Source organism: Hemitrygon akajei, chromosome 31, assembly GCF_048418815.1.
Source record: "Hemitrygon akajei chromosome 31, sHemAka1.3, whole genome shotgun sequence".
NCBI classification, from domain to species: Eukaryota; Metazoa; Chordata; class Chondrichthyes; order Myliobatiformes; family Dasyatidae; genus Hemitrygon; species Hemitrygon akajei.
Genome location: NC_133154.1, coordinates 30,709,787 through 30,736,933, shown reverse-complemented (window position 1 = coordinate 30,736,933; position 27,147 = coordinate 30,709,787). Strand labels below are relative to the sequence as shown.

At 47.3% G+C, this 27,147-nt stretch overlaps 1 protein-coding gene across 2 annotated transcripts in view; it reads left to right on the top strand.

Moving 5' to 3' along the window:
- Positions 1-26,629, top strand: part of stk36 (serine/threonine kinase 36 (fused homolog, Drosophila)) — a 68,098-nt gene extending 41,469 nt beyond the window's left edge. For both annotated transcript variants that reach the window (XM_073033427.1, XM_073033426.1), the window contains exons 16-27: positions 574-689; positions 6,519-6,626; positions 8,184-8,276; positions 8,768-8,862; positions 13,514-13,571; positions 13,853-13,963; positions 14,947-15,021; positions 15,380-15,542; positions 16,317-16,464; positions 21,069-21,225; positions 25,039-25,523; positions 25,888-26,629. In XM_073033427.1, coding sequence (XP_072889528.1) covers positions 574-689; positions 6,519-6,626; positions 8,184-8,276; positions 8,768-8,862; positions 13,514-13,571; positions 13,853-13,963; positions 14,947-15,021; positions 15,380-15,542; positions 16,317-16,464; positions 21,069-21,225; positions 25,039-25,500 — 1,586 coding nt within the window. In that variant the 3' untranslated portion in view covers positions 25,501-25,523; positions 25,888-26,629. The remainder of the gene's footprint in view (positions 1-573; positions 690-6,518; positions 6,627-8,183; positions 8,277-8,767; positions 8,863-13,513; positions 13,572-13,852; positions 13,964-14,946; positions 15,022-15,379; positions 15,543-16,316; positions 16,465-21,068; positions 21,226-25,038; positions 25,524-25,887) is intronic.
- The last annotated feature ends 518 nt before the right edge of the window (positions 26,630-27,147 follow it).

Sequence of the window (27,147 nt, the reverse complement as noted above, 5' to 3'; positions counted from 1 at the left end):
AAGTAAACAGGAACTTGTTGAGTACATTGTAGATCACCAACGTTTCATTCGAAGTTGCACTGATGATGTTGCCTAGCTGGGTAACGAAACATCTGCAGGCTAACAAGCCAGCTCAGCGAGCTACTCACAGACAACATCCTCAACTGGAGCTACAAATCTTTTCCAACATCTTAAAGATAGTAGCTGTGCACAAGGCCCCTGGACTGAGTCTGAACCTGAGTCTGTCCCGGTGTGGATCTGACCAAGAGATGCAGAGATGGGAACCGTTCATGATGCTACCACTCTAGGTCTAAACTAGAGGGTATGAAAACAGGAATCGTGTAAGGTGCTATTTATGTGAGTGTGACCCAGGAACCATGCACGGCACCCCTGGTGTGGGTCTAGCCTAGCGGACCCTGAGCTGGGAACTGTGCATGCTGCTCCTGGTTTGGTGTGGACCCGTATCTGACCCAGAGTAATACTGAGATGGGATTGTGAAGTCTGGATTTGTTCCCTGTGAGGGTAAGACGGAGACAAATTAGAACACCGAATTAAACCCCTGCTGGTTCCATTGTGCCTACCTTGTTTTCACAGGTTTGGAAGGGTTTTCGGAGTCCCAGGATCACCTTCAGATTGTGCACACTGCTGCAGTGGCTGCTCTCTGCCACGTCTCACCAGGAGGGAATTGCTGTCAAGAATCCAAGCGCAAGGTAACATCTGGACACACTTTGTTGTGATGGAAATGAGAAAGATTCTTTGGGTCTCAAAGGCAAGAGCTCTGGACACACAGTTTTAATAATAAGGAGTTTACTTACAAGGGGAAAAAAGGCTTGGGAACAACACAACCGACTACGATATTCGCACAAACGCGCTTAGAATAGACGAACATGGGAGAAGTCAGTTCTGCAGTACAATACATGGGAAAACAGTGTGGGGATGGAGTACAGGTACACATATAAGCAAGGGAAAAGTAACTACAATACCTGCCGCCCTTGACTTGGGCAGGCACGGCTCTTTGCTAAAGGGACAACAATAAATGCTCCCACAACTCTATTCAATGCACACCTTACCATGTGTCTCCAGCGCTGTTCTGCAGTCTTCAGCCTGGAGTGAAGCAGGGTGGTCCCTCGAGGATGGCGAAAGAGAGCGGGCCAAGTACATGTAGCACCCTTTATAGGTCAGGGGACTGGAGGGTCCATCCCAGGTGATTCACCAGGGGGCCAACAGCTTAGTGCTAGATGGGTTAATCCAACTAAGGTGGCCAGTGGTTAAGTGTGCATTGATTAGTTGGGAGGGGCAAAATGTTGACTGGCAGGTGGTGTGACTTCCAACCAGGTGAGGGCAGTGCTGTCATATGACAGGCACAACTCTCTGGGTACACTTGTGTTTGGTATTGAGGGATAGTGCAGCGCACACCAGGATGCCAGCATGCAGGATACTCATCTGAATTTTATTGCTACCCCTGCTTGTACAGTATGTAAACTCCCATGAGGGAGTGGCTAACTGAGTGGCGTAGGAATAACACTAGTAACTACCACAACATCTTGAAAAAAATGAAAACTAGGTATGTACTACTTGTTGAAAAAACTGCATTGAAATTATTGTCACTGAAACAGAACGATTCAGTTCACTTTACCTATAGCACATAACTTATGCTCTTTATATAAACATAAAAAAGAATTTCCAACATTCTAACTGTCTTTCTCTTTGTTTTTAAATTTCTCACTCTTTGTGTAAAAAAGAATTGCCAACATTATAACTGTCTCTCCCCCCCAATAAGAATGGTGTCACTCTTTGCCTCTGTTGGATAAGGTAGTCTTTCAATAACCCCAGGCCTGAAACAACTCCAAGTAGCTCTCCTGCCACTGAACATTGTTTAGCCAATCCAGCTTTGCAATGAGGTTCAGCTTCTCAGTGACTTGTCATCCCAGTATTGGTGAGAAGAGATTCTGAACAACATAGACATCCTCTTTTAACTGTTTCTCATTTTTATGGATGGAAGCAGTAAATATTCCTTACACAGTATGCTTGTGTTTCCCTGGCCCCGTGAGCACTTTCTTTGTTGGGTTTAGCATATTGCCTGTTTTCTTCGCCAGTTTTGTGAACAGACATTTAGGGATAGCTGTGACATCTGCTCAGGGTCCATTTTGAACATTACTGCCTCATTATGCAACTGAACCATAGTACACCAACCTTGTCTATTTGAATCTTGAGCCCCAATGAAAGCTCTCTCTTCTTCTAAATCTTGGTTTTCTTTGCCCTCCTGAAGAACTGTGACACTGGTTTTTATAATGGCCGACTCTATTGCATTGGTGGCATTTCACTTATTTTGCTGGATATGGACCAGAGACTTGCTACATCTCTTGCAGTCGGACACTTTACCTGCTCTTTGTTTTGCTCTGTTTTGTTTGAACTGAGCTCTACTGTCACCTCTTTCTGGAGTCTTTTTGACTGCACCTTGTTTGTACCCTTCTTTCTGTACAGCTTGTAGCTTTACCTCAGCATCATTTTCATGCCTGAGTTCCACCTGTTGCTGACGAACATTCTCACTCTGCCTGACCATAGTAATAACTTTCTTCAGTGTGAGGTTTGCCTGCAATGGAAATTGCTCAGACAATTTGGTGTCAAGTAGCCCAACAACAATTCCGTCTCTAATGAGCTCATCTCTCAGATTTCCATATGTACAGTTGCCTGACGGTATACAATGCTAGATGAAGTCATTTACAGTTTCATCTGGCTCCTGTTTTCTGGAGTTGAAGTTTGCTTTCTCCTATATCATATTTTACTTTCCTGTGAAATACTCTTTGAATTTATCCTGCACTGTTTTGTACTCCTTTTTCTGAGCATCTGTCAGTCCTAATCCACCCATGATGTCACCTGCTTTGCCACCCATGCAGTATATCAGTGTGATTACTTGATGCTCTTCTGAAGCCTGAGTGAGATTGCTTGCAACTCTAAATCTCTCAAAGTGTCTGTCTTCTCTCAAAGTCCCTTGTTTTAGAGCAATCAGATGTCTCAGGGGGCTCAGTAGATGTGGGTACTGCAAGTATATGCTCCATTTTCCTGTTTGTTATTTTATTTATTTGGACTGCAAAAGTCTTCTTTTCTCTCCCTGAGAGTTTGACTGATTGCTCTGCTGTGTCTATCTCTGTGCCCTTCCCCAGGCTAGTGGCCCACAGATTAATACAACATATCCACTTTGGGGTATAGCTGAAGGCATTTCCTAGCAACCCTGGCCCTTTGTCAGCTCACGCCTCATGGTTCATACAGTTAGCAAACTAGCATAGGCAGTTTAAGCTACTAAGTCTCTGGATATTTTTCATAGAGATATGTAAACAAAAACAGTCTCACTGTTAATTCTTTTTTGTTGGGGATCTCACTTGGCCTGTAGCACCAATTCATCAACGATCAACCACTTCTGACACCATGTTGTGTTTGTTATTGAGGGAGAGTGCAGAGCACACTAGGACACCAACCTGCAGGATATTCAACTGAACTCTGTTGATAACCTTGCTTGTACATTATTTGAACTCCTCCCATGTGGGAGTGGCTAACTGGATGGCAGAGGATTAACACTATTAACTACGACTACGCACACTACAAGGCAAGCAGAAGACAATGGGCTCTCAAGAGAGTCTGTTCCCAGCAACTAGTCTTCCAGAGGCCTGTTTTTATATTCTAGGGTCAGGGAATCTACAGAAGGAATTGGACTGGTTGGGGGAGTAGGCAAGTAAGTGGCAGGTGGAATGCAGTGTGGGGAACTGTGGGGTGATGCACTTTGGTAGGAAGGATAAAGATGTTGACTGCTTTCTAAATGGGGAGGGAATTCAGGAATTTGAGGTGCAAAGGGATTTGGGAGTCACAGTTTAGGATTCTCTTGAAGTTAACCTGCAGGTTGAGTCAGTAATAAGCATGGCAAACTAAACATTAGCATTAATTTCAAGAGAAGTGGAAACTGAAAGCCAGGGTGTGTTGCTGAGGCTTTACAAGGTGTTCAGATCTTATCTGAAATATCGAGCAGTTCTAAGCTATGTATCTAAGGAAAGGTGAGCTGGCTCTAGAAAGGATCCAGAGGAGATTTAGCAGAATGATCCCAGAATGAAAGAGTTAACATATGAAGAGTTAACATACAGGGTGCATTCAATGCCACTGGCCCTGTACTCAGATGGGTTGAACAGAGGATCTCATTGAAACCTCTTGGATGTTGACAAGTGGATGGAGTGAACATTGATACAATGTCCCCATTGATAGAAGAGTCTAGGATTTTTTGCATAGATGAGAGAGTTAGCCTTTGAGAGATCTCATTGGAATTCAGAAGAATGAAAGGAGATCTTATAGAAACATATAAAATTATGAAAGGGAAAGGGGCAGGAAAGTAGTTCCCACTGGCAGGTGAAACTAGAACTAGGGGATATAGCCACAAGATTCAGTGTTATTGGTTTATTATTGCCACATGTGCCCAGATACAGTGAAAAGCTGGTCTTGTGTGCTGTTCAATTAACTATAAAATGCATTGACAAAGAACAAGGTAAAACAATAATGCAGAATAAAGTGTAAAGGTTCAGAGAAAATATAGTGCAAGTAAACATGCACCTCTACCTGGCTGAATGTAGACTATCAGAAATTTTAGCAAGCTCCCTGTAGTCATTCACAGGTATGTTAGCGAGGGCTGTGCGAACTGGATCAGGCTTTTGCTGCACGAAGAGTTCTTTAAAAATAAAACAGTGGTGACTTCCCAGGAGAGACATCATGTGTTCTGTTAGCTCTGAAGGCCAGCATCTCCCAGACCGAGCAAAGGAGGCACCTTTGGCATGCTGAGACTCCAACAGTAAAAGCTGGGTTTTCAGTGTGTGATGTTTAGCACGTTCTGTCAGATGTTCAAGCGGGCTCACCACACTCCCTGCCGCGAAGCTACTGAGCTGCACGTTGTCCGCAGAGATTTCTCGCAGCACGAATTGGGCCTTGACTTGTGCAAATCAAGTGATGGCATTTTACTTCCAAAACTCTGGCAGTATCAAAGTGGTCGACATCTTGAATAACTCTGGAATCGTCCTGGAGCATCGAGGTCACCCAATGTAGGTTTTAGTAAATAACACAGCAGAGGCATTTTAAGTTTAAGGAAAACCCTAACATCCCCTTTGTTGTCCACTAAATATCGAACACGAAGTGCAGTGAAAAACTTCACGTCATTATGTCATCATGTCAGACCAGCCTCTTAAAGTGAGCCCCAACTCAATGAGGGTGGTTGTGAATTATGCCAATGTTTCCACCCCTTACGTTACCCTATACCAGCCCTGTCCAACCTCTCCTTATAACTCCAGCTTTGCAGTCCCAGGAATGTCCTGGTGAATCTTTCCTGCATCCTCTCCAGCTTAATCCCACCTTTCCTATAGCCGAGTGACCAGAACTACACATAGTGCTCCAGTACTCACGACATCTTGTACAGCTGTAATGCGGCATCTTGACTCATGTACTCTGACTAAAGGCCAGTGTGCCAAACACCCCCTTCACCATCTGTGTACCTAGCTCCACTTCCAGGGTCTGTCTGTTCTTCAACACTCCCCATTATAGGGTACAGTTTTGGTCGAAATGTTACAGGAAGGGTGTCAAAGCTTCAGAGAGGATGTAGAAAAGGTTCACTAGATTATGAGAAGCATCAGTAGAGTAGACAGAATCCTTTTTTTCATGGTTCATACGTCCAGTACTAGAGGGCATGCATTTAAGGTGAGAGTAAGTTTAGAGGAGATGTGTGGGACTTTTTTTTTATATTAAACAGAGATTGGTGGGTATCTGGAATTTGCTGCCAGGGGTGGTGGTGGTGATGTAGATATAATAGAGACATTTAAGAGGCTGTTAGACAAATAATTGGAATTGGTATTGGTTTATTATTGTCGCACGCCCAGATACAGTGAAAGGCTTTTCTGTACACACCACATGCGGGCAGAAAGGATTCCGTTTCAGACACGAGGTACTGCAGATACTGGAAATCTAGAGCAATACACACAATGTGCTGGTGGAGCTTAGCAGGTCAGGTAGCATCTGTGGATGGGAATGAACAGTCGACGTTTCGAGCCAAGACCCTTCATCACGACTGCACAGAGTACTCCCTAGTGCAGCCTCACTGACGTCTTGTACAGTTGTAACGCGGCATCACGACTTCTGTACTCAGTGCCACATTCACTGAAGGCCAGTGTGTCAAAAGGAATCCGTTTTATGGTGCATCATATTCAGCATAGACTTGACAGGATTGAAGAGGCTGTACACTGAATTCTAGGGACTCCCAAGATCTCTACAGCAGGACCCAGCAGGGCAAGTGAGAAGCTAGAGAGACAGACTATCTGTGGGGTAGGTGAAAAGATTGAGAACAGGTTCAGGAAGCAGGAAGGTTGGGGATGGAGGGAGGTGGTCAGAGACACGTCAGGGTGGGGCTGGAACCTCTGTCAGGGAGCAGGGGAGGTTTGGGATGGTGGGACTGACGACTCAGGATGGGGTGTGTTTGCGAATGATGGGAGAAGTTTGAGCCTCTTTCTCTATTACAGGTGACTCAGTATGTGAACAACCGCCTCTTTCCCACAGAGAAGCCACAGGGACCAAACAACTTCCTGAATGGAATCAAAGACCAGACCCTGGTGCTCTACACACTAAAGGTAGGGAACATGGACAGGGACTCTGGTGTATGGGTCTCCCCCGGAAGGAGAGACTACAGTCAGTGTTCAACTCTCACACTGAGAGACACTGGTTAGTGTACAGATATTCCCCTGATAGAGAGGGACTGAGAAACACAGTGTGTAGATCTCCCCCTGAAAGAGATGGACTGAGAGGTATCTGTCAGTGTACAGATTATCCATCTGAGAGAGCAGGACGAAGACACCAGGTCAGTGTGCAGGTCAGAGAGAGGAACTGTGGGACACCAGTGTTCAGATCACCCCGAGAGGAAAGGATGACAGACATCGGTCAGTGTGCACATCACCTGCTGAGAAAGAGGGACTGAGAGATATTTGTCAGTGTGCAGATCTGCCCCTTAGTGAGAGGGGCTGAGAGACACGAGTCAATGTACAGATCTCACTGACAGCGAGAGACTGAGCAATAGTAATCAGTGTACAGATCTTATGCTTAGAGAGAGGCACGAAAACATTGTTCAGTGTACAAACAACCCCCTCAGAGAGCGAGGGACTGGGAAACACTAGTTAGGGTACAGATTTCCCTTGAGAGAAAGAGACCAAGAGACAGAAGTCAATGTACAGATCTCGCTCTGAGAGCAAGGGACTGAGAGACATCGGTCAGTGTATAGATCCTCCCCCCCCGAGGGAGGCTGACTGAGAAGCGCTGATCAGCATTCGGCTTTCCCCCGAGTGAGAGGGACTGAAAGACACTGGTCATTATACAGAGTTCCCTCTGAGAGAGACTCATTCAGAGACAACAGACAGTGTACAGTTCTCACAAAGTACACTGCAGATGCTGTGGTCAAATCAACACGTACAAAAGCGGGATGAACTCAGCAGGTTGGGCAGCATCCGTTGAAATGAGTAGTCAACATTTCGGGCCAAGACCCAATCCTGACGAAGGGTCTTGGCCCGAAATGTTGACTGCTCTTTTCAACGGATGCTGCCCGACCTGCTGAGTTCATCCAGCTTTTGTATGTGTACAGTTCTCCCCTTGAATGAGAAGGATTGAAAGGCACCTGACTGACAGTCACTAGTTAGTGTATACAGATCTCCCTCTGCGAATCACCGTTCAGTATACGAATCTCCCCCTGGGAGAGAAGAACTGATAGACGCTGGGGGAGAGGAAGAGAGAGAGAGAGAGAGAGAGACCCTGATCCATGTACAGATCTGTCCAAGAGAACAGAACTGAGTGACACTGGTCTGTATACAGACCAGCAAGAGAGGGACTGAGTCACCAGTCAATGTAAATATCTCCCCGAGTGAGGGGAACTGAGACAATGGCCAGTGTACAGGTCCCCACATTGAGCAAGAAGGACTGTGCATCACCAGACAGAGTGAGAGTGTGTGTGTGTGTGTGTGTGTGTGTGTGTGTGTGTGTGTGTGTGTGTGTGTGTGTGTGTGTGTGTGTGTGTGTGTGTGTGTGTGTGTGTGTGTGTGTGTGTGTGTGTGTGTGTGTGTGTGTGTGTGAGAGAGAGAGAGAGAGAGAGAGACAGAGACATGCACAGGTACTTACTTTGTTAGTTTCCTCCATTCTCTCAGGTTATCTACTCCTGCTGTAATGTCAGTAAAGACACATGTCAGCTCGTCATGGACGAGGCTTTACCAAACTTGATTGGGCTCTTGGAAAGTCAGGTGAGTTTCACTCGGAAATCAGACAGCAGTCTCACCTGCTTGACTGTCAGGGTAGGTCATACACACTGTTTACCTCGCCCCTCCTTGGACCACGTGTAAGACATTCAGTCCTCCTCCCACCACCACCACCACCACCACCCCCCCCCCTCCCCCTCCAAGGACTAGGTACTGGATGCACTGTCCTCTCAGGAACTGGGCTTAAGTGTGATCATCCTCTTTCACACCCCCACCCCCCGTGACTAGACAGTTGATACACTGTGTTCTTCAGGTCCTCTTTACGTCCGGGACTGGGCATCAGACAGATTGTCCTCTTCCACCATTACCCCCTCCCCTGGTACTAGGCTTCAGACATGCTGTTCTCTCCCCACCCTCTGGGCTTCGCATACTCCATTCTCTCCCCCTCCAACAGTATCGGATGTCAGAAACACTCGTTTCCTCCCTCTGGAGTAAGTTAGCAGCCCCTATCTGTATAATCTGTGTGTGCTCCCCAGGTCTCCCCCGAAGACCCCATCTGGTCTCAGCTCTGGGAACTTACTCTCTTCCTTCTGTCGCTGGTGGTGATACAGTTGGATCGTGTCCCCGACAGGTGCGTTGTCTGCTCTCCTTGTTCTGACCCTTCCCTTCTCTTCATATCCCCATGCAAGATGTGGCAATTCATCTGGTTACTACCTCTCCCCCTTCCATGTTCCATGACCTCACCACTCCAGACTCCAGGGGAGTGCATTACTCCAGATTTCCTTGCTGGTTATTTTTTCCCTGAGTGTTGCTTTTTCTGGGTATGGGATTTTTGGGAGCTTGCCCCAACTTCACAGGCAGTGATTGCCCATCCTTCCTTACCCCTGTGGATTTGGGTCTTGCCTATCTCCCATCACCTATGGAGAAGTCCAGCTTGCAGCATTTTTGCCCATCCCTCATCGTCCCTTCGAGAATGTGTGGAGCTTGCCAGCATTTAATGTGTATCCTTCATCTTGCCTTGAGAGAATGGAGGTTTGCCAGCATTTGTTGTTCATCCTTTGTCACTCTCCGCTCTCCCCCCCCCCCCCCACAATAAGGTGCTTACTTGCTTGCATTTATTACCCGTCCATCAATGCCCCCTCGAAATGGCGGGGTCTTGCCAGCAGTTATTACCCATCCCTCAACGTGCCTGGAGAAGGTGAATGTTTGCTGTCATTTATTATCCATCTGTTATTACCCCTTGATAAAGTTGTTGCTTGCTGACATTTATTGCCCATCGTTCATTGCCCCCTCGAGAAGGCAGGGAGCTTGCCAGCATTTATCAGACAAAAGACCTTGGAGCAGAATTAGGCAATTTGGCCCATCGAGTCTGCTCGGCCATTCCATCATGGCTGATTTATTATCCCTCTCAACTCCATTCTCCTGCCTTCTCCCTGTAGTCTTTGACAACTTGATTAATCAAGAGCCCATCAACCTCCACATGAAATATACCCAATCTCCTAGCCTGCACAGATTTACCACAGTCTGGGTAAAGAAATTTTTCCAACATCTCTGTTCTAACTGAATGTCCCTCAGTTCTAAGGCTGTTCCCTCTGACCCTCCGGGTGCAGTCTACCCAGTGCTCTTTAAAGCCTCAGCATTCCATCCCTGCTTTTCAGAATCAGAATCAGGTTTATTATCACCGGCATGTGACGTGAAATTTGTCACTTTAGCAGCAGCTGTTCTGTTATGCAATACATAATATAGAAAAATAATAATAATAATATAAAAAAATAAGTAAATCAATTACTGTATGCTTATATTGAATCGATTTTTTTTAAAACATGCAAGAAACAGAAATACTGTATATAAAAAAATGAGGTCGTGTCCGAGGGTTCAATATCCATTTAGGAATCAGATGGCAAAGGGGAAGAAGCTGTTCCTGAATCGCTGAGTGTGTCCCTTCAGGCTTCTGTACCTCCTACCTGATGGTAACAGTGAGAAAAGGGTGCTGGAGGTCCTTAATACTGGACTTTGCCTTTCTGAGACACCGTTCCCTAAAGATGTCCTGGGTACTTTGTAGGCTAGTACCCAAGATGAAGCTGACTGGATTTACAACTCTCTGCAGCTTCTTTTGGTCCTGTGCAGTAGCCCCCACACCAGACAGTGATGCAGCCTGTCAGAATGCTCTCCACGGTACATCTATAGAAGTTTTGAGTGTATTTGTTGACATGCCAAATCTCTTCAAACTCCTAATGAAGTATAGTCACTGTCTTGCCTTCTTTATAACTACATCGATATGTTGGGACCAGGTTAGATCCTCAGAGATCTTGACACCCAGGAACTCGAAACTGTTCACTCTCTCCACTGAGGATCTAATCCCTCTGAGGATTAGTATGTGTTCCTTCGTCTTACCCTTCCTGAAGTCTACAATCAGCTCTTTTGTCTTACTGATGTTGAGTACCAAATTGTTGCTGCTGCACCACTCCGCTAGTTGGCATATCTCACTCCTGTACACCCTCTCATCACCACATGAGATTCTACCAACAATGGTTGTATTGTCAGCAAATTTATAGATGGTATTTGAGCTATGCCTAGTCACATAGTCATGTGTACATAGAGAGTAGAGCAGTGGGCTAAGCACACACCTGAGGAGTGCCAGTTTGATCGTCAGCGAGGAGGAGATGTTATCACCAATCCACACAGATTGTGGTCTTCTGGTTAGGAAGTTGAGGATCCAATTGCAGAGGGAGTTGCAGAGGCCCAAGTTCTGCAACTTCTCCTTCAGGATTGTGGGAATGATGGTATTAAATGCTGAGCAATAGTTGAGGAACAGCATTGGTGAATAGCATTTTAGTCCTCTCAAAATGAATGTTAACAGTGCATTTGCTCTCCTTACCACTGACCCAACCTTGAAGTTAACCTTTAGGGTATCTTGCACGAGGACTCCCAAGTCTCCTTGAATCTCCCCATTTGGAAAACTGTCCACACTTTTATTCCTTTTGCTAAGTGCATGTACATCCTGACACTATATTCCATCGGCCGTCACTTTGCAGACACCCTCCTTCCTCAACACTACATGCCCTTCCACTCACTGTATCCTAATATCAGCTGCAAATTTGGTCACAAAGCCATTGATTCCTTCAAATATATTTTCATATATCAATCAATAATTGATGATAAGTGAAAGTGAAAAGAAGCAGTCCCAACACAGACCCTGCGGCACACCACTAGACACCGGCAGTCAAACAGAAAAGGCTGCCTTTATTCTCACTCTTGGCTGCCTGCCAGTCAGCCAATCATCTACCCATGCTAGTAGCTTTCCTGTAACACCTCGGGCTCTTACCTTGTCAGCTTGATGTGCAGCACCTTGTCAAATGCCTTCTGAAAGTCTACGTAAACGGCATTCACTGCCTCTCCTTTGACTATCCTGCGGGTTATTTCCTCAAAAGATTACAATAGATTTGTCAAGCAAGATTTCTCCTTAAGGAAACCATATTGACTTCAGTCTGTTTTATCATGTGCCTCCAAGTACCCTGAAACATTATTTTTAATAATGAAATCTAACATCTTACCAACCAAAGAAGTCAGGCTAACAGACCTATTATTGCCTGTCCTTTGCCTCCCTACCTTCTTGAAGAGTGGAGTAATATTTGCAGTCTTCCAGTTCTCTAGACAATTCCACAATCTAGTGATTCCTGAAAGATTTTTACTAATGCCTCGTCAATCTCTTCAGTTTCCTCTTTCGAAATGCTGGGATGTAATCCTTTTGGTCCAGATGACTTACCTACCTTATGACTTCCTGGCTTCCCAGTCCTTAGTAAAAGCCCCTTGACACTCTTGCATTTCTGGCATTCTACCGGTATCTTCCACAGTGAAGATTGACGCAAAATAGTTACTAAATTTGTCCGCTATTTCTTGGTGTACTTTGGATGTTAAGCTCCAAACTATGACCTTTTAGCCATGACTAAGAAATGCCCACAGCATCATACCTGCCAAACTCTGTTATAAGATCATCTACCTTATTCTATGTGCATTTAAATATAACAATTTCAGTCCTGTATTCATTACCTTTTTTGATTTTGGTTCTGTTACACTTTAACTCATCCCACTGACTTCAATATTACCCTATCATCTGCCTGTTCTTCCTCAGTCTCACTGGCTGTATACCAAGCGCCCCATTTATTACTCCTATTTCTCCTGTTCCCATGCCCATGTCAAATTAGTTTCAACACTCCCCTGCAGTTCTAGCAAACTTACCAGCAAGGGTATTGCTCCCCTTGAGTTTAGGTGTAACCAGTTCTTTTTGTACAGTCATACTTTCCCCTGAGGAGATCCAAGTGATCCAGAAATCTAAAACCCTGCCCCCTGAATCAATTCTCCAGACACGCATTCATCTGCCAAATCATCTTATTCTTGACCTCCCTGGCTGATGGCACAAGCAGCAAGCAAGATATTATCACCCATTCCTAATCCATCCCTCAAGAAGGTAGGGGTGAGACCAGTACTTGAACAACTGTCATTCCTTCTGGTGCTGGAGTTCCCACAGTGCTGTCAGGTAAGGGGATTCTGAGATTCAGACCTGGCCCCAGTTGGGACAATGTAGGGGGTGAGGTGGGTGAGTGACCAGGTGAGGATGGTCTGTCCTGGATGGTGTCAAGGTTCCCAAGAGCTGTTAGAACTACGTACATGGAGAGTGTTCCCATCACACTCCTGACCTGCAGATAGGGAAGAGGTAATGTGGCAGTTATCGAGTCCATGGACTATCTCCACCCAGTGAAGCGGGAATTGTTTCAGCTCTATTCTCAGGGGCTTCCCACCCCACCCTGCCCATTTCTGAGCCTCCTGCCCTTATCCTGCTTGAGAGGTTCAGAATGGGTAGTGGATTGCAGGAATCCCTGACTTGGAGATCTCCTCCCACTTGTTGAAGGTGAAGTTGGGGGCTGGGGTCAGTGTATCTGTGCAATGTACGGGATGGGTCCAAATGGGGAAGTGGTGTCACTCGGTGATCTATAGACTGATGACCCTTCTCTCCCCAAACTACCCCACTCAATTTCACTTTCTTTCCATTCAAACTCTCTCCCCTCTATCACATTTCTCTGCCCCCACTCTCTCCCTCTGTTGCCCACCCCACTCTCTCCCTGTTGCCGTCCCCACTCTCTCCCTGTCGCCCACCCCCACTCTCTCCCTGTCGCCATCTGCCCCCCCAACACTCTCTCGCACGCCTCCACTCTTTCTCTCTCACCCTTCCTTGCCCTCTCTCTCCGGAATTCTTCCCACCTCCTTGCTCTCTCTGCTCGCAGGCTGGAAGACGCAACCGGTGCAGTCATCTCGATCTTACTGCGATCTTCAGTTCATACTGTGAGTACAGCAGCAATATGGTTGGGTCAGGGAGCAGGAGGTGGAAGGAGGAAGGAGGGACCACTGCAGTGGGGGCTATTTACAAGTCTACTCTCACTGTCCATCTCTGCCAATTTCACTCGCATCCCGGCTCTGTCCCCCACTCTCCTTCCCTCCCCCTCGCCCCACCCCCACCGTTGTCTTCTCCTTGCCCCTCTCTATCTCGGTGCTACTTTCTTTCTATTCCCTCTCTCTACTCGCACCTGCCCCCCCCCCCCCTCACCCTCACTCCTCTTCCACAGAGCGCTGCAGCCCTCCTATTGATCGAATTGAGGTCCCGAGGCTGTTCGGTGGAGCTTCAGCTCGAAGACCTTCTGCAAGCAGCCCTCGTCACGCTGACTTCCAGCTTCCAGGTAAGGTGTCGCACCTCCCAGCTCCACAGGGGGTGTGTGATGTGAGGGCACAGAGGGAGCTTCACTCTGGGTCTGACCCCAGGAGTGTGTGATAGGTTGGTGTGGAGGGACCTTTACTCCATGGCTGATCCTGGATGTGGCTGAAAGGACAGTGTGGAGGGACCTTCACCCTGATAGGTGAAGTTGCAGTTAGTGTGGAGGAAGCAGGGAGTCTGGTCAAATAATTGGCAGATGGGATGTGTTGTAGGGAGAAGGATAAAGGTGTAGACTATTGTCTAAACAGGGAGCAAATCCAGAAATCAGAGATGTAAAGGGACTAGTGCAGGATTTCCTAAAGGGTAACTTGTAGTTTTAATTAGAAGTAAGGAAGACAAATGCAATGTTAGTATTCATTTTTGAGAGGACTAGAATATAAAAGCAAGGATGTAATGCTGCATCTGTTTAGTATTATAAGCAGTTTTTGGGCCCCAAATCTAAGAAAGGATGTGCTGCTATCCAGAGGGGGTTTACAAGATTAAAGGGGTTAACATACGAGGAGGGTTTAATGGCCATGAGCCTGTACTTAGTGGCCGGGGGTGGGGTGTGGGTGTGGCGGATCACATGGAAACTTACAGAATATTGAAAGGCCTAGACAAAGTGCACGTGGAGAGGGTGTTTCTTGTAGTGGAGTCTAGGATCAGAGGGCATAGTTTCAGAATAGAAGGGTGTCCCTTTAGAACAGAGATGAGGAGGAATTTCTTGAGAGAGGGTGGTGAATATGTGAAATTCATTGCCACAGACGACTGTGTATACGTGTATTCTGTGTATATAAAAAGGTTGATGGTTCCTTCATTAGTGAGGCCATCAAAGTTTATGGGGAGAATGAACTGCAGATGGATATTAATGATAGAATGGCAGAACAGACCCAATGGGCCAAATGGCCTAATTCTCTTCCCTAAGGAGTGTGTGAAGATGGGTAAAAGTACTATGTTTCCCTCTTTCAGCATTCAGTTACCCCACCACAAGACCTTGGCATGTTGGACGGGCTTTTGATCCTGTTGCTGCAGATAGCTGCCGAGGTATGGACTGAAAAATGCCCGCTCCACTCTACACCTTTCTCACTCTCACTTCCCTATCCTCTCCATTACTTTCACCCTCCCCCATTACTTTTTCTCGTTCTCTCTCACTGTCACTCCTTTTCGCTCCTGTTCCCTATCTTCTCTCTCTCTCTCCCCCCTCCCTCTCTAACACTATGACTCAGTGACATCTTTCCCCCTCTCCCTCCCAATCACTCTTTCAATCCCTCTGCCCCATCTCTCCCTGCCTCTTTTTCCCACCCTCTCTCGCTTTCCTACTCTCTCCCTCTCCTCTTGCCATCACTCTCTCTCTCTATGAGTCAGTGACCTTCTCTACCTGCTCCCTCCCTCTCTCCCACAGGGTGCAGCTGCCATTCTCCAGGGCTCCGAGGTGTGGCCACTCAGCTGGCGGAGGGTGTGCCGCGACCTGCGCATCTGCCCAGAGGGGCCACTGATGGAAGGAGACACCCCAAGACCAGGAAGACCCACCCCTGTCCCCAACTGGAGCTGTCTCTCTCCCACAGGTGAGTAATTCTGCCTCCTCCCTCTGATCTCTACCACCCACTCTCTCTCCTCACCTCCCCACCTACCACCTTCTTGCCTGTTCCTTCTCCTGATCACTTCCCTCTTTCCCCATCCTCTCCTCCTCTTGCCACTCCACTTCCCTCACTGAAAACTTTCCACTCCACACCCTCTTCTCACCTTCCCCGTTCCCATGTGACCCCTCTCTCCTACATGCCTTTTCCCCTCGCACTCCTTCCCCAACTCTCGCTATCCTTCCCCTCCCTCCCCACTCCCCCTCCCCTCATCCTTCCCCCACTCCTTCCCCAATTTTCGCTATCCTTTCCCCTCCCTCCTCCTCCCCACTCCCTCTCCCTTCTCCTTTCCTCTCCCTCTCCCCTTCCCTCTCCTTCCCCCCTCCTTCCTTCCCCTCCCCTCCACCCTCTTTCCCCTTCCCCTCCACCCTCTTTTCCCCTTCCCCTTCATTTCCCCCCTCCTTCTTCCCTCTCCTTCCTTTCCCCTCCCCCTCTCCTCTCCCCTCTCCCTCACCCCTTCCCTCCTCTCTCCCTCCCTCTCCCTTCACTGGCTTGACTCACTCTCTCTCATGATGACCCTGCTTCCTCTTCTGGCTACACCTCTCTTCCAAATAACCTCTTCTTTCCAGGAAACCCCACCCCTGAACCTCTCCTGGCTCCCTCACTCCACCTCCTCCAATTCTCCCACCTCCCACTTGTCCCTACTTGTTGCCCTCATTATTTCTCCATCTGATTTGCTCCCGCTCTCTCTTTCCCGGACAGGGCTTCTGGCTTTCCTCAGTCTGGCCACACTGGTGTTTGCCACCGTTCCCTCTCAGTGCATTCCGCTGCTCTCCAGTCCCTCCAGTGTCGTGTTGGCAATGCTCGGGCATCTGCTGTCAGAACCATTCCTCGCTCATCTGAGTCAAAGGTCAGTATCCTGGGCCAGGCACAGAATGAGACACCCTCCACATCATCCCATCGTATAATCCCATTGTCAGATACAGGGTGAAGTTCCCTCCTTACCGGACCTCCCAGGATCAGACCCCAGATTGAAGCTCCCTCCACCCCATCCGTGAAATGGTCTCGGAGTCACACAGAATGAGTCTCCCTCCACGCTGTGTCATTACACGTTCCCGTTGGTCCGATACACAGTGAAGGGAGCTCTGCGCTGACCCACCACACACACCTATGTCAGAGAATGAATGCAGATCCCTTTACACCATCTCGTCCACTCACACAGAGTGAAGCTTCCTCCGCACCATACCATCACACCCATCCCCACCCTCCAAGGTCAGCTACAGGGTGAAATTCTCTTGATTTTTGTTGTGTTGTTTGTTAATCATATGAACGGAGCTAAAGAAAAGATTTTTGTTTTACATGCCTTCCATACAGACCATTCCATGCATCATATCATTCACACACCCCCTGGGCCTGGGGTCACAGAGTCACTATGTCACAGGGTCACGTCCTCGACACTTTTTTATCACATAGTCCCAAGATCAAACACAGAGCGAAGCTCTCTCCACACCATCCCATCACACACTCTCCGTGGTCAGACACAATAAAAACTCCCTCTACATTGCCCCATCAGACACTCCTATTATCAAATAGTCCCGAGGTCAAACACAGAGCAGCGAAGCTCCTACACCATCCTATCATGCACTCCCAGGATCAAACAAGGTGAAGCTCCCTCCACACCATCCCATTACAGACCCTCCGGGGTCAGACATTGTTAAAAAATCCTACCACACCCTCTGGGGTCAGACACAGTAAAAACTCCCCCCACACCGCCCCATCACTCACTCCTGGGATTGGACAGAATGAAACTCCCTCCATACCATACCATCACGTTCCCACGCCTCGGCATAAGGCATAGAGTGAAACTCCCTCCACACTGTTTTCTTTCTTTCATTTTTTTATCTCTCTCACTTGCTCTCCTTCTCACTCTCCCTCTTTCTCTCCCTAAAGGTCTGACCTTTAGGATCAGACACAGGATAAAACTCCCTCCACATCATCCCATCTCACACTCCTGGGCTCAGACAGAGTGAAACTCCCTCCACACCGTTCCTCCATACAACCACCAGGGGTCAGATACAGGGTGAAACGCTCTCGATTTTGCTCTGTTTTTCATTATTTTTTCACATGACCCGAACTATAGAAAAGATATTTGTTTTACATGCCTTCAATACAGATCATTCCATACGGCACATCATTCACACATTCCCTGGGCTTGGGGTCAGAGTGAAGTTCCCTCTACATTATTTTATCAAATAGTCCCGAGGTCAAACACAGAGCAGCGAAGCTCCTTCTACACCATCCTATCATGCACTCCCAGGATCAAACATGGTGAAACTCCCTCCACACAATCCCATCACACACTCTCTGTGGTCAGACACAATAAAAACTCCCTCTACATTGCCCCACCAGATACTCCTGGGATTGGACTGAATGAAACTCTCTCACACTGTTCCATCACACACCCCCCACCCCCGGGATGAGACACAGGTTGAAATTACCTCCATACCATACCATCACAACACCCACCCGCCCCCGGAGTCAGACACAGAGTAAAACTTCCTCCACACCGTCCCATCAAACCACTCCCCACTCCCCCGGGGTCAGACACAGAGTAAAACTCCCTCCACACTGTCTCATCATACACACAAACAAACCCCTTTCCCCTTCAGGGTCAGACACTGGATAAAACTCCTACCACATCATCCCATCACACACAGCTGGGATCAGACAGAGTAAAACTCCCTCCACACCGTCCCTTCAAACCACTTCCCACTCCCCCGGGGTCAGACACAGAGTATTACTCCCTCCACACGGTCTCATCATACACGCAAACCCTCTCCCCCTTCAGGGTCAGACACCGGATAAAACTCCTACCACATCATCCCATCACACACAGCTGGGATCAGACAGAGTTAAATCCCCTCCACACCGTCCCTCTGCACAATCCCCGGAGGTCAGCTGCAGGGTGAAATTCTCTCAACTTCGCTGTGTTGTTTGTTGCTTTATCACATGAACCGAGCTATAGAAAAGATTTTTGTTTTACATGCCTTCAATACAGATCATTCCATACATCATATCATTCACACACATCAATTCATTGGAACAATGTGTTCAGATGCTAAAGTAAAACATTAACAATGCAGAATAAATTGTTAGATTGGTCAAGAGTTCATCTTGTTCAATAGTCTTACAGCAGTGGGATGGAAACTGTCCTTGAGCCTGGTGGGATGTGCTTTTGAGCTTTTAGATCTTTTGCCCTTTGGAAGAGGGGAGAAGAAAGAATGTCCAAGTGGGTGGGGTCTTTGATTATTCTGGCTGCTTTTCTGAAGTAGCAAAAGGTATAGACAGAGTCCGTGGAGGGGAGGCTGGATTCCTGCCTCAATGGACAAGGGAGAGCCAGTGGATGTAGTGTACCTGGACTTCCAGAAAGCTTTTGATAAAGTCCCACATAGGAGATTAGTGGGCAAAATTAGGGCACATGGTATTGGGGGCAGAGTACTGACATGGATTGAAAATTGGCTGGCTGACAGGAAACAGAGTAGTGATTAACGGGTCCCATTCGGAATGGCAGGCTGTGACCAGTGGGGTACTGCAAGGTTCGGTGCTGGGACCGCAGCTGTTTACAATATACATTAATGATTTAGATGAAGGGATTAAAAGTAACATTAGCAAATTTGCTGATGACACAAAGCTGGGTAGCAGTGTGAAATGTCAGGAGGATGTTATGAGAATGCAGGGTGACTTGGACAGGTTGGCTGAGTGGGCAAATGTATGGCAGATGCAGTTTAATGTGGATAAATGTGAGGTTATCCACTTTGGTGGCAAGAACAGGAAGGCAGATTACTATCTAAATGGAGTCAAGTTAGGAAAAGGGGAAGTACAACAAGATCTAGGTGTTCTTGTACATCAGTCAATGAAAGCAAGCATGCAGGTACAGCAGGCAGTGAAGAAAGCTAATGGCATGCTGGCTTTTATAACAAGAGGAATTGAGTATAGGAGTAAAGAGGTCCTTCAGCAGCTGTACAGGGCCCTGGTGAGACCCCACCTGGAGTATAGTGTGCAGTTTTGGTCTCCAAATTTGAGGAAAGACATTCTTGCTATTGAGGGAGTGCAGCGTAGGTTCACAAGGTTAATTCCTGGAATGGCAGGACTGTCATATGTTGAAAGATTGGAGCGACTGGGCTTGTATACACTGGAATTTTAAAGGATGAGAGGGGATCTGATTGAAACATATAAGATTATTAAGGGATTGGACACACTGGAGGCAGGAAGCATGTTCCCGCTGATGGTTGAGTCCAGAACTAGAGGAAACACAGTTTAAGAATAAGGGGTAGGCCATTTAGAACAGATGCGGAAAAACATTTTCACCCAGAGAGTGGTGGATATGTGGAATGCTCTGCCCCAGAAGGCAGTGGAGGCCCAGTCTCTGGATGCATTCAAGAGAGAGTTAGATAGAGCTCTTATAGATAGTGGGGTCAAGGGATATGGGGAGAGGGCAGGAACGGGGTACTGATTGTGTATGATCAGCCATGATCACAGTGAATGGCGGTGCTGGCTAGAAGGGCCGAATGGCCTACTCCTGCACCTACTGTCTATTGATTCCGTGACGTGCTGAGCTATGTCCACAACTCTGCAGATATTTTTGGGGTCCTCAGATCGCAAGACCCTGCAGCGGATAGTGAGGTCAGCTGAGAAGATCATCGGGGTCTCTCTTCCCACCATCACGGACATTTACAGTACACGCTGCATCCGCAAAGCAAACAGCATTATGAAGGACCCCACGCAGCCCTCATACAAACTCTTCTCCCTCCTGCCGTCTGGGAAAAGGCACCGAAGCATTCGGGCTCTCACAACCAGACTATGTAACAGTTTCTTCCCCCAAGCCATCAGACTCCTCAATACCCAGAGCCTGGACTGACACCTTACTGCCCTATTGTCCTGTTTATTATTTATTGTAATGCCTGCACTGTTTTGTGCACTTTATGCAGTTCTGGGTAGGTCTGTAGTCTAGTGTAGTTGCTGTTTTTTCTCTGTGTTGTTTTTTACGTAGTTCCATCTAGTTTTTGTACTGTGTCACGTAACACCATGGTCCTGAAAAACAGAGTCTCATTTTTACTATGTACTGTACATAGCAGTTATGGTTGAAATGACAATAAAAGTGACTTGACTTGAAGCAGATGTACCAATCCATGATGCATCTGGATAGGATCTTTTCTGTAGTGTATCGGTAAAATCTAGTGAGAGTTGCAGGGGTATGCTGAATTTCCGTGGAGGAAGGGGTGTTGGTGAGCTTTACGTGGTTGGACCAGGACAAGGCTGCTCGTGACATTCACTCATTCACTTAGAGCTCTCAGCCCTCTTGGTCTGACATCATACACCATTGATGTGCATCGCCCTTTTCCTGAAGTCAGTGACCATCTTTTTACTGAAGTTGAGGGAAAGGTTGTCTTGACACCATGTTACTGTTCTCTCTGGTAAATGAAATGTCTCAGTGTCCCAGTTTTCCATGTGCAGGTTCTGCTCTGAGCCCGGCCAGGACCTTGTGTCATGTGTGGTGCTGCGAGTGTGCCAGCTCCTATGTTTTCCCTTCGCCACAGATGTGGAGGAGCCACTCTTCAGTAATGTTCTGCTAGCCCTGCTGGAGGGAGACATTGTCCGGCACCTAGTGCAGGTATGTGACACATATGTCCAGCCATACACAGATGGGGCAAGCAACACTGCACACTGGAAGTGGTCCACTAGCATAGGCCCTCAACCAGGTATGATACACACGGTCCACATATACAGACATGCAGCTCTGTGCTATAGACATGTTCCACCAGACACAAAACACACACTTCACGTGCATGGACAATCTCACAGCTCCCCATAGTGCACATGCTGCAAATAGACAGACATGCAACTACGCTTAAACACACAATCCTCGTGGACACTTAACCCCGTGCCATACACGTGCTCCACACGTACAGACATGCAACACCGCACCGTATAGTTCAAGTTTAATTATCATGCAATCATACTTGAATACAGCCAAATGAAAAAGCGTTACTCCTGGGCCAAGGTGCACAACACAATACCAACAGTCATTCATAGCACCAGGCACACGAACAGTGCCTATCAAAAATCAAAAGTATTCAGCCCACCCTCCCCTGTAAGTTTTCATTTTTATTGTGAAACCCCTTGGTTTCCTCGGCTGCATAAGTCTGGGAAAGACAACCTCTGGCTCAGCCAAACGTGTGAAATTGAGATGTGATCCCACCCCAAACCCCCTGTTTGTGTGGAGGCTGTGTAATTTGCTACCCTGTTAGAAATTAGTGCCATGAAATAACAGACAGTACACCGCATATGATTAAAAGATTTATAATTCTTAATTTGACTAAAGGGTTAGCAAAGAAAAGAACAAAAAAAAAAGAAAAGAGCCTATTTTAACTAAACAGTCTAATGTGCACATTGGAGCTCACAGTTTCTCCAAGTCACCAATGCTCAATCGAGCTTACCCTGGGCTTCGTCAAATCATGGTCCTGCTCCAGGTCGAATCCTACGTCTTCCCTCTTCATCTTGTCTCAAGCAAGCGCCCCAAGGTCAGCCTTAGTGTCCCTCACCAGAGAAACCTCCCCTTAATTCCACCGTCCTAATTGGATGGCAGACATTTCTCCTCATCTCTTATCTTCAACAATAACCCGAACATAAGCTGAAAACGGAGCAAGCTGAAAACAAGCGGCTCTCGCAGAACTGCCAAAATGAAATACATACAGCATAGTAGTAAAACTATATGAACCACGGCATTACAATTGTTTTACAACATTGAAACACAGTGGATTTAATTTGACATTTTTAACACTGCTCAACAGAAAAAAGATTCTTTCAAAGAGAAAGCTAATCTCTACAGTGATCCAAATGAATTACAAATATAAAACACAAAATAATTGATTGCATAATCAATTGCTGACCCCCTTCAAGTCAGTATTTAGTAGATGCACCTTTGGCAGCAATTACAGCCTTGAGTCTGTGTGGATAGGTCTGTATCAGCTTTGCACATCTGGACACTGCAATTTTTCCCCATTCTTCTTTACAAAACTGCTCAAGCTCCGTCAGATTGCATGGTGATCGTGAGTGGACAGCCCTTTTCAAGTCCAGCCACAAATTCTCAATTGGATTGAGGTCTGGACTCTGACTTGGCCACTCCCAGACATTAACTTTGTTGATTTTAAAGCTACACATTCCTGTGTAGCTTTGGTTTTATGCTTGGGGTCATTGTCTTGCTGGTAAACAAGTCTTCTCCCAAGTCTCATTTCTCTTGCGGACTGCATCAGGTTTTCATCCAGGATTTCCCTGTATTTTGCTGCATTCATCTTACCCTCTACTTTCACAAGACTTCCAGGACCTGCTGCAGTGAAGCAACCCCACTGCATGATGCAGACACCACCGTGCTTCACTGTAGGGATGGTGAGTTTTTAATGATGTGCAGTGTTTGGCTTAGCCAAACGTAGTGTTTAGTCTGATGGCCAAAAAGCTCAATTTTGGTTTCATCAGGCCATAGAACTTTCTTCCAACTGATTTCAGAGTCTCCCACATGCCTTCTGGCAAACTCTAGCTGTAATTCTATGTGAGTTTTTTTTTTAAAACAGTGACTTTCTCTTAGTCACTGTTCCATAAAGCTGCGACTGGTGAAGCACCCGAGCAGCAGTTGTATGCACAGTCTCTTCCATCTTAGCCACTGAAGCTTGTAACTCCTCCAGAATTTGTCATAGGTCTCTTGGTGGCCTCCCTTACTAGTTCACTTCTTGCACGGTAACTCAGTTTTTGAGGACAGCCTGCTCTCAGCAGATTTACAGCTGTGCCATATTCTTTCCTTTTCTTGATGATAGACTTAACTTCACTCCACGGATATTCAGTGACTTGGAAATTTTCTTGTTTCCACCTCCTGGCTTGTGCTTTTCAAATCACAAACAAGAGAAAATCTGTAGTTAGCATCTGTGGAAAAACGTGCAGTCAACATATGAGGCCGAAACCCTTCGATAGAATGCTGCTTAGCCTGCTGAGTTCCTCCAGCATTTTGTGTGTGTTGTGCTTTTCAATAACCTTTTCACGGGGTTGCTTGGAGTACTCTTTTGTCTTCGTGGTGTAGTTGTTGCCAGGGTACTGATTCACCAGTAGTTGGACCTTCCAGATACAGGTATATTTTTACTGCAACCAAATGAAACACTTTGACTGCACACAGGTCTCCAAAAACAAATCTCCATTTAACTAATTATGTGATGTCACAAGCCAATTGCTGCAGCAGCGATGCTTTGGTGGGTCATATTAAAGGGGGAGGGGGAATACTTATACAATCAATTATTTTGTGTTTTATATTTGTAATTAATTTAGATCACTTTGTAGAGATCTGTTTCCACTTTAACACACAAGAGTCTTTTGTTGATCAGTTTAAAAAAAATCCAAATTAAATCCACTGTGATTCAGTGTTCTAAAACAATAAACATGAAGCTTCCAAGGGGTTGAATACATTTTACAGGCAATGTAGCATATGATAGCAGTAAAATACAGTCACACACAAAAAAAAATTCTAAGTCCCTGTATGAATTTTTCTGCAGTCTGCAGACAATAGATCTTGTCTTCTGCTACATGAACACTGGATGGCGCTACAGCATGAACACTGCCTCAGGCACTCCAGTGGAGTGCACTGACTCTCCTGGGCATATGCAAGCGGGTGACAACACCGTTTGAAGCCCGGTCCTTGCTACGACCGAGGCCATGCAACTCCCCCCACTATCTGCCAATCAATCAGTGAATCAGACTTGCACATCACTTGAAAAGTAAGTCTCACTGTTATCCCGCGTACAGCCTTTGCAGACCAATGCTTCTCTGTTCCTTCCAGTTCCTTCAGTTTCTCCACCAACAAGCAACTCGCTGATGGGCTAGACCTGCAGTACTTTAAGTTCTTTATGTTCAGCAGGGTCTTGTGATCGTAACAAATACGTTTAAAAAAAGACAATAACACCTTTAGACACAGCCCCATAGAAGCTGCTGTGTCTAAGCGTGCCACCACCTTGTGAGAGGTATGCTCCACATGCTCTGTACTGGCAGTTTTACTGTAACACTTCCTTCCCAAGCACTGTTTTAACCAGCCTTCTCTTCCCAGTGCCCCTGTTCCCTGCACATCTCCTTTTACCTTGCCCTCCTCCAACAGTCTGCACCCTGCATACAATTACATTGCAACATAAACCACAGACACAGAGGTTCACAATGCAAGCCGTTTTCTTTAGAAACAGCTTTATTCTGAACGTAACCATTTGAGTACATTACATATTTTCTCTTTCTCTCCCCTTTCTTCCTCCTATCTCCTTCTGCCACTCTTCCCCTTCTATACCCTCTGACACCTCGCACTCTCACTCTCTATCCATCCTTTGCCCCTTTTCTTCCCTGCCCCTGTTCTACCCTCTCCTTCCTCCCCCCTTGTACAACCCTCTTTCTCCCTCCCCAGTTGTCTCTTTGTGGCCTGCCCTCCTCGGAACCTGACCTGCCCCTGTCTCTGCTCTGCCACCTCTCCCTGTCGGTAGTGGGCCCCAGCCAAGAGCGGCTGCTCTCCAGCCTGCCCCCTCCTACTCGCCTCTGCTCTCTGCTGAACCAGCTCCTCTCCTCTCCTCCCCCCTCCTCACCACCCCCTGCTGCTCTCTTACTGTCACTCCTCTCCTGGCTTTGCCGCCTCTCTCCCCCTACTCGGACCCTGCTGCGAGATGCACTGGAGGGAGAGGGAGATGAGGAGAGTTCCAAGTCTTGTCCCTCCAGACCCCTGCTCCAAGCCCTGTCCCACCCACACCCTATGGTCCGGTCCCAGGCGTGTCGGCTGGCCTCTGCCCTGCGACTGGAGGGCGAGACGACAGGAGATGGGGACACCTCTCCAGGATTCCCACCCGCACCCAGAGCGTTCCCTGAGGGGGAGTGAGCCGCCGGGCAGGAGTCCAAGAGGTGAGTGAGAATTTGAGGAGGAATGATGATGGGAGAAGGGAAAGATGAGTTGGGGGCCTGGGAGTGGAGGGAGGAGGCAGAGGGAGAATTTCCAAGAGATGTGAGTGGATAGGGAAGGAAGGGGGTGAAGAAGAGAGGTGGGTCAGGAGGGTAAGGGTATAGAGTGAGGAGTGAGTGAGGGTGCACATGGCAGATGGAGGTTTGGGAGGAGAGAGGATGAGAAGAAAGGTCAGGGTAGGTGGAGTGGAGGGATGGGACAAGACTGGAAGGAGAAAAAGGCCCTTTGATTTCCAGCATGTGCAGATATTCTCTTGTTTGTGATTTGAGCATGCACAGTGGACTAACCCTCTCCCTCTTCCTCCAGGTCCTGATCTCCCTCAAGGCTCCCGAGCTTCTGACCCAGCTGTGGGATTGGAATGTGCATTCTCTCACCACCCCTGGCGTGCACACTCAGTCATCGACCCAGAGGTCTCTCCATCACCACTCCCAGATCTTGGACAACTCCCCTCCTGACACCACGCCTCTCTCCTGGGACAGCAGGGGCTGAGGGTTGGAAGCAGGATGGGAGCTGACAGGGAGCAAGGCAGCTAGAGGCAAAAGGTTGGTTTAGTGGGGTGGGGGGTGAGCAGAAGCAAAGTCCTGAGTGTTGAGAGGTCACAATTCAGTGGTGGAGATCACATAAGTGAGGGGTTAAGGGCAGAGGTCAGATCAATGAGAGGTTGCAGGTCAGGGATGGAGCCCAACAACAAAGAGGTCAGGGGCACTGAGGGGATGGAGGTCAGGGGTGGTGAGAGGTCATAAGTCAGGCAAAAGTGACAGTAAGGGGTCAGGAACAAAAGTTTGGACAGAGGTCGAAATGACTGGTTACAGGTCAGGGCCAGCTAGAGATCAGCTACACAAGCCATGAGAAGTCAGAGGTCATTTGGTCTGGGGTTGAAAGCAGACATAGCAGCTATTTTACCCTGACTGAGGGGCTCCAAGAGCTGCTCCCTCCCTCAGCATAGGGGGATGGCAGGTGGGGGGAGAGGCCCCCCCAAATGTGCACACAGCCACCTCATACCGTCCATCGGCTCTGTATGTCCTCACATTAAATTTTATCTGATAAACTGTTGTGTCAAAATATTGCATATTTTGCATATAAATACCAGTCATGAATGAACTTGACTCCGTACCAACCATTGAGGTCCTCAGCAAGGCAACTGACAGTCTGGCCCCAGGGAAAGCTCCTGGCAGTGATGGGATTCCTCCAGTCCTGATCAAACACTGCATGAGCTCACTCCTCCAACCTTTACACAAGGTCCTCTGTCAGTGCTGGAAGGAAGGAGCCGTATCACAGATTATGTGCGACTCCAAAATCGTCACTTTGTACAAGAACAAGGGTGATAGGAGCAACTGCAACAACTACAGGGGTATCTCCCTCCTGAGTATTTTCGGCAAAGTCTTTGCTTGTGTAGCTCTGGCGTGTCAACAAACTCTGGCAGAACGAGTCTACCCTGTCTCCCAATGTGGTTTTCGCACAAGGAGGTCAACTGTCAACATGATTTTCTCACTCCGTCAACTCCAGGAGAAGTGCAGGGAACAACAGAAATCCCTCTATGTCACTTTCATTGACTTGACCAAGCAT